Consider the following 14,863-nt stretch of genomic DNA (forward strand, 5'->3'; position numbering starts at 1 on the left):
GTCTGATATAGGGGGTGGCAACCTTGTCCACAGCAGGGGCACTGGAGCTCAATGATTTTTAAAGTCCTTACCAACTTAAGCCATTCTGTGATTCTCTGAAGAGTAGATTTGGCACAGAACTGTAATAATGCTGTTTAGAATATCACAGGTTTAATGAAAACACAACTAACTGTCTACTTATGATTTCACTACACAATGATCACAGATCAGATGGGAAGTTCTATATCAGCCATTTTAAGCAAGTATTAAAAAATAGCCAGCTTTCAGTCCCATTGTAGTACATGCAATACTCTTGGCCATTCTTCAGAAGACCTGCCCTGTGACTGGTAGAGAACCTTATTTCTTTAACTAGATATGGTGTTGTTGAGAGTGATGAGAAGAAAAAAAGTTAATTTTATGTTTTATTATCAGTTTTGCATTTCCTCTGGATTCTGCCACTGGCAGAGTAATGGAAGTTGAGCTTCCTGTAGATAATAAACCTATAAATCTGGTTGTTACTGAATAATGGCGAACAACAGTAATGCTTTGAGAACTCATCAAAAAACTTATCTAGGCTACTGGAACATTATGACAAATATTTATTGAAGTGATAATGTTTTAATTACCTCCATTACTTCTTTGCTTGGCCTAGAATGAGGAACTGGGGGGCTGGAAACTCTGAGAGATTGTAGATGATTGCACAAATATGTGTGATAAGGCATTCTTTCAAATAATGTTTTTGTCCTTCCTACAGAAAACTTGCGCTGGGTTGTGTTGCTGGGAGATAAATTGGTAGCCCTGACTTCATCTGCTGAATCTTAAAAAGTAGAGTTCTGCCATCCAGTGGCATTTAATTAGATTTATCAGTATAAATTACATGCCTAGGTTTAGGTAAGGACATCTAGTTTAATTTTGTTTCAGCAACAAGACAGTGAGAATATTACTGCAGAACTGGGAATTTGCTTGAGAAATTCCTTCCTTTCAGAGAGCAGAGGAAGGAGTTAGTGATTAAACCTTTATTTTATCTCTTTGCAGTTATGTGGCTGTGGGCTCCTGGGCGTGGGCATCTGGCTGTCAGTGTCGCAAGGAAACTTCGCCACATTTTCTCCTAGCTTTCCATCACTTTCAGCTGCCAACCTAGTCATTGCCTTTGGCACAGTCATCATGGTGACCGGCTTTCTGGGCTGCCTAGGTGCTATCAAGGAGAATAAGTGCCTCCTTTTGAGTGTAAGACATCAATGCTTATTTCCATGAATACTGTTGCTTTGTGATTATTTTATTTAGAAATATTTTCACCAGTGCAAAGCAGTCCTGTGGATCACTAGCATTTCCCTTAACTTCCTGTCTTCTGTAGGGTTGCAGTATGACATTCCACAGGTTTGGTCACAGTAATATCACTGGTGCTTTAGCAGGTGCATCCTCGTTACTGTGCATTCTTATGTATTAGATGTCAAAGTACATTACTTAGTTACCTCTGAATGAACATGAAGTGTGGGGTCAAATAGATAGCTCTTTTGAAAATGTTTGTTAGAAGAACTGACTGGAAAATCTTAAGCACAACTGTTTTTGAATTCCAGTCATAATTGCTCATGGCTATTTTCTACTTTGTCTTTAGAGAAGGTCTGTGTCAGAGAGTGGTGGAATGCATCTGACCTGAAGTTAGGGTCACTGCCTGGTATTACCATTAAAAAAGATTTTAAAAAATAATAATCTGGTAATTGGCAACATTTGTCCAGCAAGGAAGCACAGAGTTTGAGAATCCCTCTCAGAAAACACACAGTGGATCTCTTCTCTTGCATAAACCCAGGAGGTTTCATCATGATCCTCACCACTCTGAGGGTGAGAGAAGGGCTTCCAAAGAAGACAAGTTCCAATTCAATTGCAGTTTGTGAAAGACATCTTTTGATACAGATTATTGTATGTTTCTGACTTTTCCTCTACAGCACATCACCCTCCATTTCTCCCATTGTGTATATGGGGATGCCATGGCTATGTGGCATACCTCTAGTAGTAAGAAGGTTGCTACTAGACATGAAGAGTAGTGAGAAACTGTTGAAGCTCAAACTTTGGCTGCCCCCTGCTGAGAGAGATTTCAACTACAGACAATTAGAAATAGAAATGCTGAGTCGTATAATGACTGTTAAAACAGGCAGTCAGATCTAGTTAAAGCCTACGTATATGGGAACCATTCCTGTGACACATCACATTTATCTCTGTAGTAACAGGTGGTATTTGTTCTGTAGATTGTATGAGGAAAAGAGACTGACTTTGTCCACTGCTGAAACTTGAAAACTGATAGTAGAGAAAAATCTGAGATTTAGAGATTACTAAACAGCATGCTTCCTCATTTATGGTAAGACCGACAGGAACTTTAGTGACAAGATAGTATTAACATTAACATACCTGAACAGTTTGAATTCAATCTTGCATATTTTTAGCAGTAGAGAAAAGGCTTGGAGAACAAGGCCTATAATATCTCCAATTTGTAGCTGTCTATTTTGCAAGTGTATATTCACAGTGTTTTTCTTTGTTCTAGTTTTTCATCATTTTGCTGATAATTCTCCTGGCAGAGCTGATATTACTCATTTTGTTCTTTGTTTATATGGACAAGGTAAGCAAATATGACACACAGATTAATTATCTTTACTAGCAGGGAAAACAGGTTCCAGTTGCTTTTGTTCGCTGAAAACACTTTTATTGAGGGTTTTCTTTGCTCTTCAGTTTGGCAGAGGCTTAACCCTTAGGTCTTGGCTGTTTTCTGTAAGCTGCTTCTGGGAGAAAAGGAAAGGAGGAAATTATAAGGAGAGCAAATAGGAGAAAACATTTTCCTCCCTGAAATAATAGGTATGGTCCAAAGCCTTCTGTTTAGTCTTATCCTAAAAGTGACCTATCAACATCCTATCCTAAGATAACTATCAACATAGTTATTTGATGTCTCTGCAAAAAGCTCCCAGATCTTATGGATCTGGGTTCTGGGAGGTCCTGGTTTGGACTTGGTTATCTTCTCAGGGCCAACCCTTCTACAGAACTGCAGGAGCAAGGAGCAAGTTTGGGGAGTAGATAAAGAGGCAGCTTCTCATAAACCTGCTATCTGATAATGGTTAAGAGAAGCAGGTAATACTGACTGGCTTAGCAGATCAGTAAGACTGGAAAAATCCTGGGGGAATTGGAGAGCTCTGTTAAACATAGGACAGAGCATATCCAGACATTTCGAAAGAGATCCTTCTCTTTCCATATTGTATCTCTTCCCAGGTTGTCATGATGATGTCTGCCACTTTCAGGTAGTTGGGGTGAACTTCTTTTTTTGAATAAAATGTGAAAGAGGAATGAAATAGATCTTACAAAATAGTTGTCTCCAATGCCAGGATTTATACATCGCTAACTCTTTCTGTTTTGCCAGCTCACAGCTGAGTAGGCAAGCTGAGATGGCAAAACTGCAAACTGCTTCCTAGCTTTTTTCCAAATCTTCATTGGATTTGGCTGTCAGAGCCAAGTTGCACTCCTACTTACATCCAAAATTTCAGGCATGAACAGAAATTTGTATGAGAAATAGGACATACGAGATCTCTTGTTAAGCATTCCGACTTCTTCCTTTGAAGCAAGAACACTTTCTAAAATTTTAAATCCTGTAAGCATGTCCAAACAAACAGAACAATGATAATGCCTTTTCTCTATTGATTTCATATTGGCCATTAATTATACCCTGCCTGAACTTATGCAAGGAACAAATAAGTTTAGTTTGGGAGATGGAGACTCTGGTTTTAGGGTATTAGCAAATTAATGTAGGCAGTAAGTTACTGTCAGGAGAGGCTTCTGTGATATATTGCCAACATCTGTCTGTGACAAAATTAGCATAAGCTCAGCTCAGTTAGTTTGGATCAGATAACTATATGATACACTCTTACTAGACGGGAAGCTGTTTAAATTCTCATGAAAATTAATCCTGGAGTAATTAATCTGAGAGACTGACCTCGCCTTGGCAGGTGCTTGAAGAGACCTTATGAGAGTATTGAAGCTAAGACGGATCTTTTCTGCCTGTGTTAATTTTGTGATGTGACAAAAGAAATGTATTCCATATTCAGGTCTGTGCGATTAGGTCCTTTTCTACAAATAGCAGTGCACTGACATTCAGTATTTGTATGATGCAGGTCAGTGAGAGTGCAAAGAAGGATTTGAAGGAAGGTATGAAGCTGTACAATTCAGAAAATAATGTTGGACTGAAAAATGCATGGAATATCATTCAAGCAGAGGTAACTCATTTTCTCATTAGAAAAAAATAGCAATCTGGCTACAAAGGTTGCCACAGTCTGTTAACTGTAGCATCTTTTTTCTGTTTAAAAGATGGCTAATGCAGGCTTTTGTTTTGGGTCTTGCACTCAAATATCCAGGAAGTATTCTGAATGTCAGGATCAAGGAATACTTCGTAAGGTGAAAGTTGCATACCTTTGTCTGAGAACTATGTCTTGTCAAGGTATAGTCTGTAATAGAGGAGAAGTAACAAAACCTGTATATTTAGAACAGTTCAAGACTTGTAGGCAAATGCAAATTACCTTATGTTTTGGCATTTAGGCATTTGAATCAGAGACAAAAATGCTAACACACGTTGGATATAGTACTGCTTTGTTTTTTTCTTATGTCATTAAGTATTTGCTTTTAGTTATCACTAGGCACAAAAAAAAACCAACAAAACAAACAAACAAAAAAAACTTGAAAAACAGTGGTTTAGAGGCTGTAAAGAAGTGGTCAGCCTCACCTCAGTGCCTGGTATGATTATGGAAGAGATCCTGAAACAGATATTCTCAGAAACTATAGTAAAACATATGGAAGGTGGTTAGAGACAGCCAACATGGCTTCACCAAGAGCAAAACACAGAATCACAGAATCACAGAAATTTTCAGGTTGGAAAAGACCTAGAAGATCATCTAGTCCAACCATTACCAATACTTCCCAGCTAAACCATATTCCTCAACGCAACATCCAAACGTTTCTTGAACACTCCCATGGTCGGTGACTCTGCCACCTCCCTGGGCAGTGCATTCCAATGCCTGACTACCCTTTCTGAGAAGAAATACTTCCTAATGTCCAGCCTGAACCTCCCCTGTCGCAGCTTGAAACCATTCCCTCTAGTTCTATCACTGTCTACATGAGAGAAGAGGCCAACCCCCAGCTCACCACAACCTCCCTTCAGGAAGTTATAGAGAGCTATAAGGTCTCCCCTGAGCCTCCTCTTCTCCAGGCTGAACAATCCCAGTTCCCTCAGCCGCTCCTCATAAGGCCTGTGCTCCAGACCCCTCACCAGCTTCGTAGCCCTCCTCTGAACACGCTCCAGGGCCTCAATGTCTTTCTTGCAGTGAGGGGCCAAAACTGAACACAGTACTCAAGGTGCGGCTGCACCAATGCCGAGTACAGGGGGACAATTACCTCCCTGTTCCTGCTAGTAACACTGTTTTTGATGCAAGCCAGGATGCCGTTGGCCTTCTTGGCCACCCGGGCACACTGTCGGCTCATGTTCAGCCGTGCATCAATCAGTACTCCCAGGTCCGTTTCCTCAATACAGTCCTCCAGCCACTCTGTCCCAAGCCTATAGCGTTGCCTGGGGTTGTTGTGGCCAAAGTGCAGGACCCGGCATTTGGACTTGTTAAACCTCATCCCGTTGGCTTCGGCCCAGCTCTCCAGCCTATCCAGATCTCTCTGTAGGGCCTCGCTACCCTCAGGCAGATCGACACTCCTAGCCAATTTGGTGTCATCTGCGAACTTGCTGAGGGAGCACTCAATGCCCTCATCCAAGTCATCAATAAAGATGTTGAAGAGGACAGGCCCTAGCACCGACCCCTGGGGGACACCGCTTGTGACTGGTCTCCAACTGGATTTAACTCCATTTACCACCACTCTCTGGGCCCGGCCCTCCAGGCAGCTCCTTACCCAGCCGAGAGTGTACCCATCCAAGCCACGGGCTGCCAGCTTTTGCAGGAGAATAGTATGGGAGACAGTGTCAAAGGCTTTGCTGAAGTCTAAGTAGACCACATCAACAGCCTTACCTTCATCCATCAGACGGGTCACAGGGTCATAGAAGGAGATCAGATTGGTCATGCAGGACCTGCCCTTCACGAACCCATGCTGGCTAGGTCTGATCTCCTGGTCATCCCACACCTGCTGCGTGATCTCCCTCAAGACAATCTGTTCCATTACCTTCCCTGGCACCGAGGTCAGGCTAACAGGCCTGTAGTTCCCCGGATCCTCCTTACAACCTTTCTTGTAAATGGGAGTCACGTTGGCAAGCCTCCAGTCTTCTGGGACCTCACCCATTAACAAGGAGCGCTGAAAGATAACAGAAAGTGGCTCAGTGATCACTTCTGCCAGTTCCTTCAGCACTCTTGGGTGAGCTAGTGATGCAGCTAGTGGCCTTCTCTGATGGAGTTACTGCATTGGTATACAAGGAAGGGCTACTGATGTCATCAACCTAGATTTCTGTAAGGCCTTTGGTACAGTCCCCTACAATACTCTTACAACCAAATTGGAAGCCTATGGGTCTGATAGATGGGCTGTTAGATGGCTAGGGAATTGGCTAGATGACTGCATCCAAAGAATCATAGTCAATGGCTCCACATCCAAACAGAAACCAGTAATGAGTGGTGCCTCTCAAAAATCTCTACTGGGACCAATATTACTAAATACTGACATAGGCAGTGGGATTGAGTGCACCCTCAGCAAGTTTGTGTATGACACTAAGATGAGTGGTGCAACTAACACTTCAAAGGAAAGAGATTTCATCCAGGTGGACCTTGACAGGCTTGAGGATTGGGCCCTTGTGAACCTCTTGAAGTTCAACAAGGCCAAGGTCCTGCATATGGGTTGAGACAATCCCTGGTATCAACACTGGCTCTAGTGAATTTATGGAGCGCAGCTCTCCAGAGAAGGACTTAGGAATACTGATGGATGAAAAATTGCAAATAAGATGGCAATGTGCACTTGCAGCCCAGAAAACCAACTGTATCCTGGATGCTTCAAAAGAAGTGTGTCCAATTAGTAGAGAGAGATTATTCTCTCTCCCTGCTCTTGGGAGACCTCAGCCTGGAGTTCTGCAAGTTCAAGAAATTCAAGGACGTGCTATCTATAACTACCTGAAGGGAGGTTGTAATGAGCTGGGGATCGGCCTCTTCTCTTGTGTAACTCATGATAGGACTAGAGGGAATGGCTTCAAGCTGCGCCAGGGAAGATTCAACCTGGATATCAGGAAATACTACTCTGAAAGAGTGGTCAGGCAGTGGAATGGACTGCCCAGGGAGGTGGTGGAGTCACTGAACCTGGAGGTGTTCAAGGAATGTTTGGATGTTGAGGGACATGGTTTAGTGAGAACTATTGGTGATGGGTAGATGGTTGGAGTGGGTAATCTCATGGGTCTTTTCCAACCTTGGTGATTCTACAATTCTATGATTCTATGTTACATCAGATCCAAAGGAGGACCAAAAAAATGATCAGAGGCTGAAACTTCTCTCCTATGAAGAAAGGTTAAGTGAGTTGGGTTTTTTTTAAGCCTGGAACAGAGAAGGCATCAAGGAGACCTTATTACAGCCTTCCAGTGTATAAAGTCAGTTTGTAAGAATGACTGAGAAATACTTTTCTACTATACTATCAGGATATGTAGTGATAGAACAAGGGGTAACGGTAGATTTAGGTTGGATATAAGGAAGAAATTCTTTACTATGAAGGTGGTTAGATACTGGAGGAAGTTGTCCAGAATAGTAGTGGATGACTTGCCATTAGATATGTTCAAAGTTAGGTTGGGTAGGGCTTCAAGAAGTGAAAGATATCCTTGCACTTCACAGGGAATATGAAAATAGATGACCTTTAAGGGTCCCTTCCAACCAAAACCATTCTATGATACTATGATCCTAACTGAAAGTTTGTTATAGTGTACTTTTCACAAATTGTGTACAGTTAAGATAATTTATTAATTTTTTACCATAGATGAAATGCTGTGGTGTAAATGACTTTACGGATTGGTATCCAGTACTGGGAGAAAACATTGTCCCAGACCGATGTTGTACAGAAAACTCTCAAGACTGTGGACGGAATTCCACTGAGTTAGTGTGGAAAACGGTAAGGCCAAGTCTTAGAGAGGGGTGGGAAGGAACAAAATAGAGGAAATGCATATGAAAGAAATATAACCTTGAGAATTCAATTTTCATCTTACAGGGATGTTATGAAAGAGTTATGACTTGGTTGGATGAGAATAAGCATGTCCTTGGCTCAACTGGGATGTGTATCCTTATAATGCAGGTAATGCTGGTATGATGTGTGTCAAAACAGATTTGACTTGCTCTGAACACCTTTGTTTCTGTTATGTGAAAAGTGGTCCTCAACTGCTTTGAGTTTGATCATGTTTTCAAAAATGTCAGATTTATTCTATGAGCTTAACTGAGGCTTTATCTTTGTAAAGAATACAGGTCAGTCATCATTCTGACCCTCAAAGAAGACATGCTACAGTGGGGTTTCACTTATTTGCATTTTGACTTCAGAGCACTGCTTTGGGGTTACCAGTTTTAGTATCTGTTTGTTACCTTGTCTTTTAGAGGACTGTACTTTTTTTAAATTTGGAAGCAAGTTCTGGAAATTGCCAAAATGAGTTAAATCATGGCTACTGAACTGAATAAGTTAATACGTGCATAAAAAAGGAAATACAGAAGTATCAACATAGTCTAATATTGTTTGGGCATTCCTGCATAACTGCTGTTCTTTGTACAGATTGCCAGAATCTGATATTTTCAGTCAGGGGTTTTTGGTTAATCAAGCACAAGATTTTGGGTAAAAAAATGACCCACCTATGTTTTTCTGAATTTTTATTTATTTATTTATTTAGGATGTGTGACAAAGACCCCTGAGAGCTTTTTGCCTTCATCACTGCTTTCATAGATGATACATCTTCAGGCATTGCTGTGTGCCTTCTAGTGTAGAATGACTTTTAAAACTGAAGTTGAACGATGAACACAGGTAGTGTAATTTTGGCCATCTTCTTGTGCTGAAGCCTTCATTGTTTGCTTTCCTTCAGATTCTTGGCATGGCCTTCTCCATGACACTCTTCCAGCAGATTCACAGGACTGGCAAAAAATATGATGCCTAAAGCCTCTGAAACATTATCACATCAATCCTTCTGTTTGATCATAAAAATGAACATAAGAAGTGACTGCAGAGAGTATCAAGCCAAGCCCTGCTGAGTGAATCCAGCCCACTGACTGATCTTCTTTGTTGTTACTTGTACAGTTATTATTTGATTCATATTTTTGTCTGTTTCACATTTGCTATTAATTTGCCAAAGAAAGGGAGAAAAGCTCCCCCCAAAATGGATTTTCTACACAAAATCTTAGATCTGTTCTAAGACTATTTCCATGATTTAAGAAAACATTTTGCTCTACCAATACGTGCAAAATGTGCAACAGTTATATATGTTAAACTTTAAGGGAGAATTCTTCAAAGTCTTCCATTACGTTTTCAACCCTCATGTTCAGTTCACTGGAAGTATTGTAAAAGCCACTCTAACTGGGAGTCCTAGGAATTGGAGCTGCTTTGCTTTGCAGCTTCTTGAACCTGATGGTGTATACTTTTTTGTTATGATAATTATGGTTATTATTATTATGATAAATATAGCTTAGAATTTAGTAGCCTGATTTATAGCTTCTTACTATATCTGTTTTAACACATTTATTGTACATTAGATAGAAACCGCTGTGCAATCTCTTGAGGACATGTTTTTCAAAGTTGACAGTTGGGGGGGACGGGTAAAGAGAAAGTTTCTCAAGTTCGTGAGGAGCTTTCTACTCCTATGAGGCTAAATTTCAGTGTTTTTACCCACCCAAAAAGATTGTGGCTCTATAATTGATGGCCCTTGTTAGACTGCTTTGGTGTTATGCTAATTTGAAATATGAAAGTACTGTCTAAGTGAGTGAATTCTCCTTGGCATAAAGGAAGAAGTTTGCAGTCTGACCTTCTGGTCACTTGGCAGCAGATTTTATAGACTGTATTGTCTGTTTCAACACATTTGCCTAAAGCATGGCGTGCTAATGGATATTAGAAGGAAGGGTAGCAATTTTATTACAATTTTGTCATGCTGTGCCTTTCAGTGAAGGGGTTCTCTCAAAGAGATAACAGCTATCTCTCTGAGCTGGAAAGGGTGTCCCTGGACAGGGAGGAACATGAGTTTGGTTAAAGAAGACCAGATTCAGAAAAGGGGCAGTTTCCAAAAGAAACTCAAAGAGGCTATGCACTGTCACACCTTCAGCACAGAATTGGTTCATGCTGGGAGATTGCCAGGTCTACCCAATGAGGTGATCCAGAGTCAACTGGGATGCAATGCATATTTTTTAGCCATATTCTGGCTACAAAATTTGAACAAAAATTCTAGTTTGTATGCTGTTTCATTGCAAGCTAATGCAATTTACTCCTTTTTTAAAATTTATTTATTTTTTTTTTAAATGAGATCTTTCCTAAGTTTTACAGTTTTGTGAAAGAAGAAAAGGCCATTGGAGGATGTTGTGATTTAGCTCCAGTCAGGGCTCAACTCAGATCTGAAAGGAATTCTACTGCTTTTATTAGTGGCAGTTAGAGGGGATCTTTGTAGGTTACCTCATCCAATGTCACTCTCAAAAGAGAGCTGTGACCTATGTGAGGTGGAGTTGATTATGATGTTATTAGACTGAATAACAGAAACTGCTGAGGGTGGAAATTTTATGCCTCTGTGGTATCCCATTTAGAGCTGTGCTATGTCAAACTATTCCTGTGGAAATACATTTCTCTGGAGGAGAAATACATTTCTCTTAATGTCCGGTCTGCTTTAAACTCTTAAAATATATTGGTTTCATTGTATAATTCAGCCAATCTTTTCATGATGGGCTGAAATAACTATTGGGCCACTTCCTATCTGGGAAGTATGAGTATCCTGTTTATCTTCCTAGTAGGTTCTGTTTGCATTTGTAGATTGGATAGCAGTAGCATTTTGTGTGAACTCTGTATGACTTTTTGAAGTTCCTTTGAGATCAGTATGACAGAAGGAGTGTGAGTGCATAGGACAGAGAGATGAATTTGGATTTTGGGTATTAACAATGAAGAAAGCAGTTGCTAATCTGAAAGCATGGCCCTTGTCCACATGAGCATGATGCGTAAAGTTTCACAAATCTCTTGTTTCCCACTGAAAAACACTGTATGGGCTCAGCTGTTTTAATTTGTATTGCCTTTGAAGGAAAGCACAGTAACTGAATCCAGTTTTAATTCCATTTCTAACAAAAATTGGGACCAAGAACATCTGATGTTGCTCATCAAAGAAGGGGCTCTGATGCCCAGTGTACTTGCTGCTACATGTAAGACTGTATACAAAATTACTAAAATGTGTTCCTGTTTCTACAAGAAAAGACAGAACAATTTTCATCTAATGGCTCTATTACATTCTCCCTCTGGGCAGAGGTGCTCTGCTTTCTTTAATTTTCTCTGGGGTTCAAGAAGAACAAGGTTCATCACATCACATCTGTCCTTTTGGGTTGCACAGTGGTACCTACTAAAACTTAAATTTCAATCTACATATAGTTTTTGTACAAAAAAATAAAAAAATAAAAAAAAATTTAAAAAAATCTTAGTGAAAATAATAGGAAAGCTTTAAAAATTTTTGAAAAAGTTTATTAGTAAAAACAGGGAAGAAATGCATAGTTGCAAATTTGACTATTTTGCCTTCCCTTCAAACTTTTTTTTTCACAGTTTAACAGTAAGTAGCATAGATCCTAATCTAAAGATTACTTTTATCATTCTAAACACAATATTAATTGAGGTAGTTACACAAGCTTTGTGTATTCATCTCTGTGAAGCCACTCTACAGCAAGATGGTCAAGAGCAGGGCTGATTTGTGTCCCTAGCTAACTCACTGATGTGGGAAAAGATGGACATCCTGAAAGGAGAAGAAAAGTAATGCCATTTCCTAGGCAACAGAAACAGCCTTGGAAACTGTGAGGCTGCCTCAGTAAGTTTATCAGGGAAAGCACTGACTGTCTTGTGATTGTTTGGTCAAGGGGAGCTTTGTCTCATTTGTGCTTATGCTGATGGGTGGCTGTCTATGTGTTTTCCCCAAACATTATTTTGGTTATTTAGCTGCAGGTTTTTAGCATGTTTATAAATATAAAAAATAAAAAAAAGTAATGATTCAGTAAAAATATATTTAGTATACACAAATATTGATTTGTATCAATACATACTTCTCTGCAATTCTGATTCAGGAAAGCACAGTTCAAGTGTGTGAAAATGCTGTTTCTTTGAGTATTTCTTCAGATCATAGCGTTTCTGCTGTCTCACTGTGCTTTATGTTTGGAAGATGCATCAGCACTTAGCAGAGATGTATTGAGGAAACTGCTTGAAAACTGTGGAAGTAAAAGCAGTGAATTATGTTCCCTCTTGGTGGTACCAAGGTTTTTACTTACAGGAATTGCAGGTGGAGAGCACTGAAAAGAGCACACTCTACACATAGTTAATTAGCATGTGAGATTTTACAAACAATGGCATAAGTTTATCAGTGATAACAGATTAGATGTATGCTATGCATTGAGTTCTTGGACTATGGTCAAATTATGCCAGCTCTCTTACCCGTGTCCTTTCCCACTGTCTCCATTATTATTAATATACATGGACTAAAAACATACACAGGAGAAGTGCAAGCTGAAGACAGCAGAATTGCTCCTTGTGGTCTTTCTTGGGCAGTATGTTGGTCAGGTATAGAGAAGACAAGAAAGGAAAGGGTATTTTCTAAGCAGATGTTTTTTGGGAGCAGCAATGAATAGGGCACACATTCTGATGTAAATTACTTTTAGAGGGTTCAACAGCTTCATCCAGTAGCCTATGTGGGGAAACATGGAGATGTTTGTGTGCAGACTAGTCAGCCATCTGTTGTGCAGTAGTTAGTAGAAATGAAGAAACAACATGCCATTCCCACCAGGTGATGTTTGCACCAGTGTTTCTTCTATGCAATACCTTTTTTGCCTTTATATAAAAGCTTTTTTTTAATAGTATGATACAAAAATAAAGGATATTTTTAAAGGTGCTTCTTGGAGCTCATTTCTTTCCTGCCCTTTTTATCACTAAAAAAACACACACACACACAAAATAAATAAATAAATACCTAAAAGATGACTCACAGAGATCCATTCCTACATGAATATCACTGTGATTCTGCAGGAGTTGCTTGAATGGACTGGTAAACAGTGAGCCATTTGGGCAAGACAGAAGAAGGATGTGGCTGAAGTAGAGGGCTGAAGCCAGAGAATATGTACATAGAAATGGAGATATAATTAGTCAGAAGGAGAGGACTAGAATTTGAAACCACATAGGAACAAAGAGGGAGTGAATAGTCTAGAGTATCTAGTGTTGAGTGGGTGGAAACTAGTAAAGAATGAGCTCTGAAAGTATTGTTTCTTGCAGTCCAAGGATTGGAAGAAAACTGGAAATTCCATACTGTTTAGTATGTGAGTTTAGTGTGAATACAAGAAATAGATGTGTAGAAACCTAACAGCCAAGTCTTGTCACTGTTAAGTTAGGTGTTCTATATTAACAGCATCAGGAAGTGCTGGGGATATTCCCACCATAAGCACTTCAAAGATTACATGATTCAGATAGTACATATTCATAAATTACACGTGAGACAATTAATATATACACACTTATCTCAGATAGTGATTTATGAGGTTTTCAGTCTTCTATAGTCTCTTCTACCATCTATTATCCTTTTAGCATCATGACAGTCCAAACAACAGTCTTGTACTTCATCCAACGATCTTTCTTGCTTGTCCTCTAGATGAACTTTCTTCACCAACACATCAAAATAGTAGCATTTGTTCACTCAGCACTTGGCCATTGTTTCATTATTTCTTTTGCTGAGGGTCTCTTATCAAAACAGAATAGCCTTACAACATGCTTTCTAGTCTATAATACTACATCCATACTATTTGCAACATCTAAAAGCTATTAGAGAAATGCAAGAATTAATCACGTAATACAACAACTATATTTTTAAAATATGCTACTAAAGTATATGGTATTTCTACTTTTTTCATATCAGAAACAACAACTATATTTTTAAAATGTACTACTAAAATATATGATATTTCTACTTTTTTCATATCAGCTGTTTCTAAAAACAAGCAACAAATTACTTTGTGCTCCACTTCAAATCAAGTGGAAGCAGGCTGGAACTGGAAGTTTCACTGCAGTCTAGAGTTGGGGAAAGTATGAGAGGTGAGAGTTTAGGGGCCAGGAATTGGAGACTAATTGCAGACAGAATGAGAAGACTAAAACTTTGCCAGAAGAAGAGGAATGGGTATGGAAGCTATATATGCTAAGAGAAGGATAAAGAGAATTTGGAGTTGAAAAGTATGTTGGAGGCAAGGGCATGTCTAGAGAAGCACAGAAAAGATTGTCATTGGAAGGTGCACATTCTGAAGGAAGAAGACAAGAGGTACAAAACATTGTAAGATAGTAGGAAGAAGACAAGAGGAAGAAGGCAAGAGGATATCTGTGTTGAGAGAGACTTAATGATACTATGATTCCATTCGTTCCTCTAGTGACAACAGTTTTCAGAGGAGAAATCTCTTTGCAGCTTTCACTTGGTGTTAGCAGCCCCTTCCCAATACCACTCCAACTGTAGCCTTTCTGTCAGTCCTAACCAGAATCCAAACTGACCCATAGTCCAAAGACTCCAGTCCATGAATAGACTCTAATAGATGGGTTCTAATTACAGACTGCATTATCTTTTTTGTCCCTTACTATTCCCGCTGCACATGTAGTACTCTATATTCTCTTAAACTTTAAGTATCTTATGGGTTAAGACCTCCCCCCCTTTCTCGAGGTCCTCAGTCTT

The 14,863-nt window shown here is 39.7% G+C and overlaps 1 protein-coding gene across 3 annotated transcripts in view; it reads left to right on the forward strand.

Annotated features, from left to right (window-relative positions):
• The window catches only part of TSPAN9 (tetraspanin 9), a 143,797-nt gene extending 132,235 nt beyond the window's left edge, over window positions 1-11,562 (forward strand). For all 3 annotated transcript variants that reach the window (XM_072355554.1, XM_072355469.1, XM_072355375.1), the window contains 6 exons: window positions 1,015-1,206; window positions 2,516-2,590; window positions 4,128-4,229; window positions 7,948-8,079; window positions 8,176-8,259; window positions 9,029-11,562. In XM_072355554.1, coding sequence (XP_072211655.1) covers window positions 1,015-1,206; window positions 2,516-2,590; window positions 4,128-4,229; window positions 7,948-8,079; window positions 8,176-8,259; window positions 9,029-9,100 — 657 coding nt within the window. In that variant the 3' untranslated portion in view covers window positions 9,101-11,562. The remainder of the gene's footprint in view (window positions 1-1,014; window positions 1,207-2,515; window positions 2,591-4,127; window positions 4,230-7,947; window positions 8,080-8,175; window positions 8,260-9,028) is intronic.
• Window positions 11,563-14,863: the final 3,301 nt, after the last annotated feature.

This window comes from Excalfactoria chinensis, chromosome 1 (assembly GCF_039878825.1).
Source record: "Excalfactoria chinensis isolate bCotChi1 chromosome 1, bCotChi1.hap2, whole genome shotgun sequence".
Classification (NCBI taxonomy): domain Eukaryota; kingdom Metazoa; phylum Chordata; class Aves; order Galliformes; family Phasianidae; genus Excalfactoria; species Excalfactoria chinensis.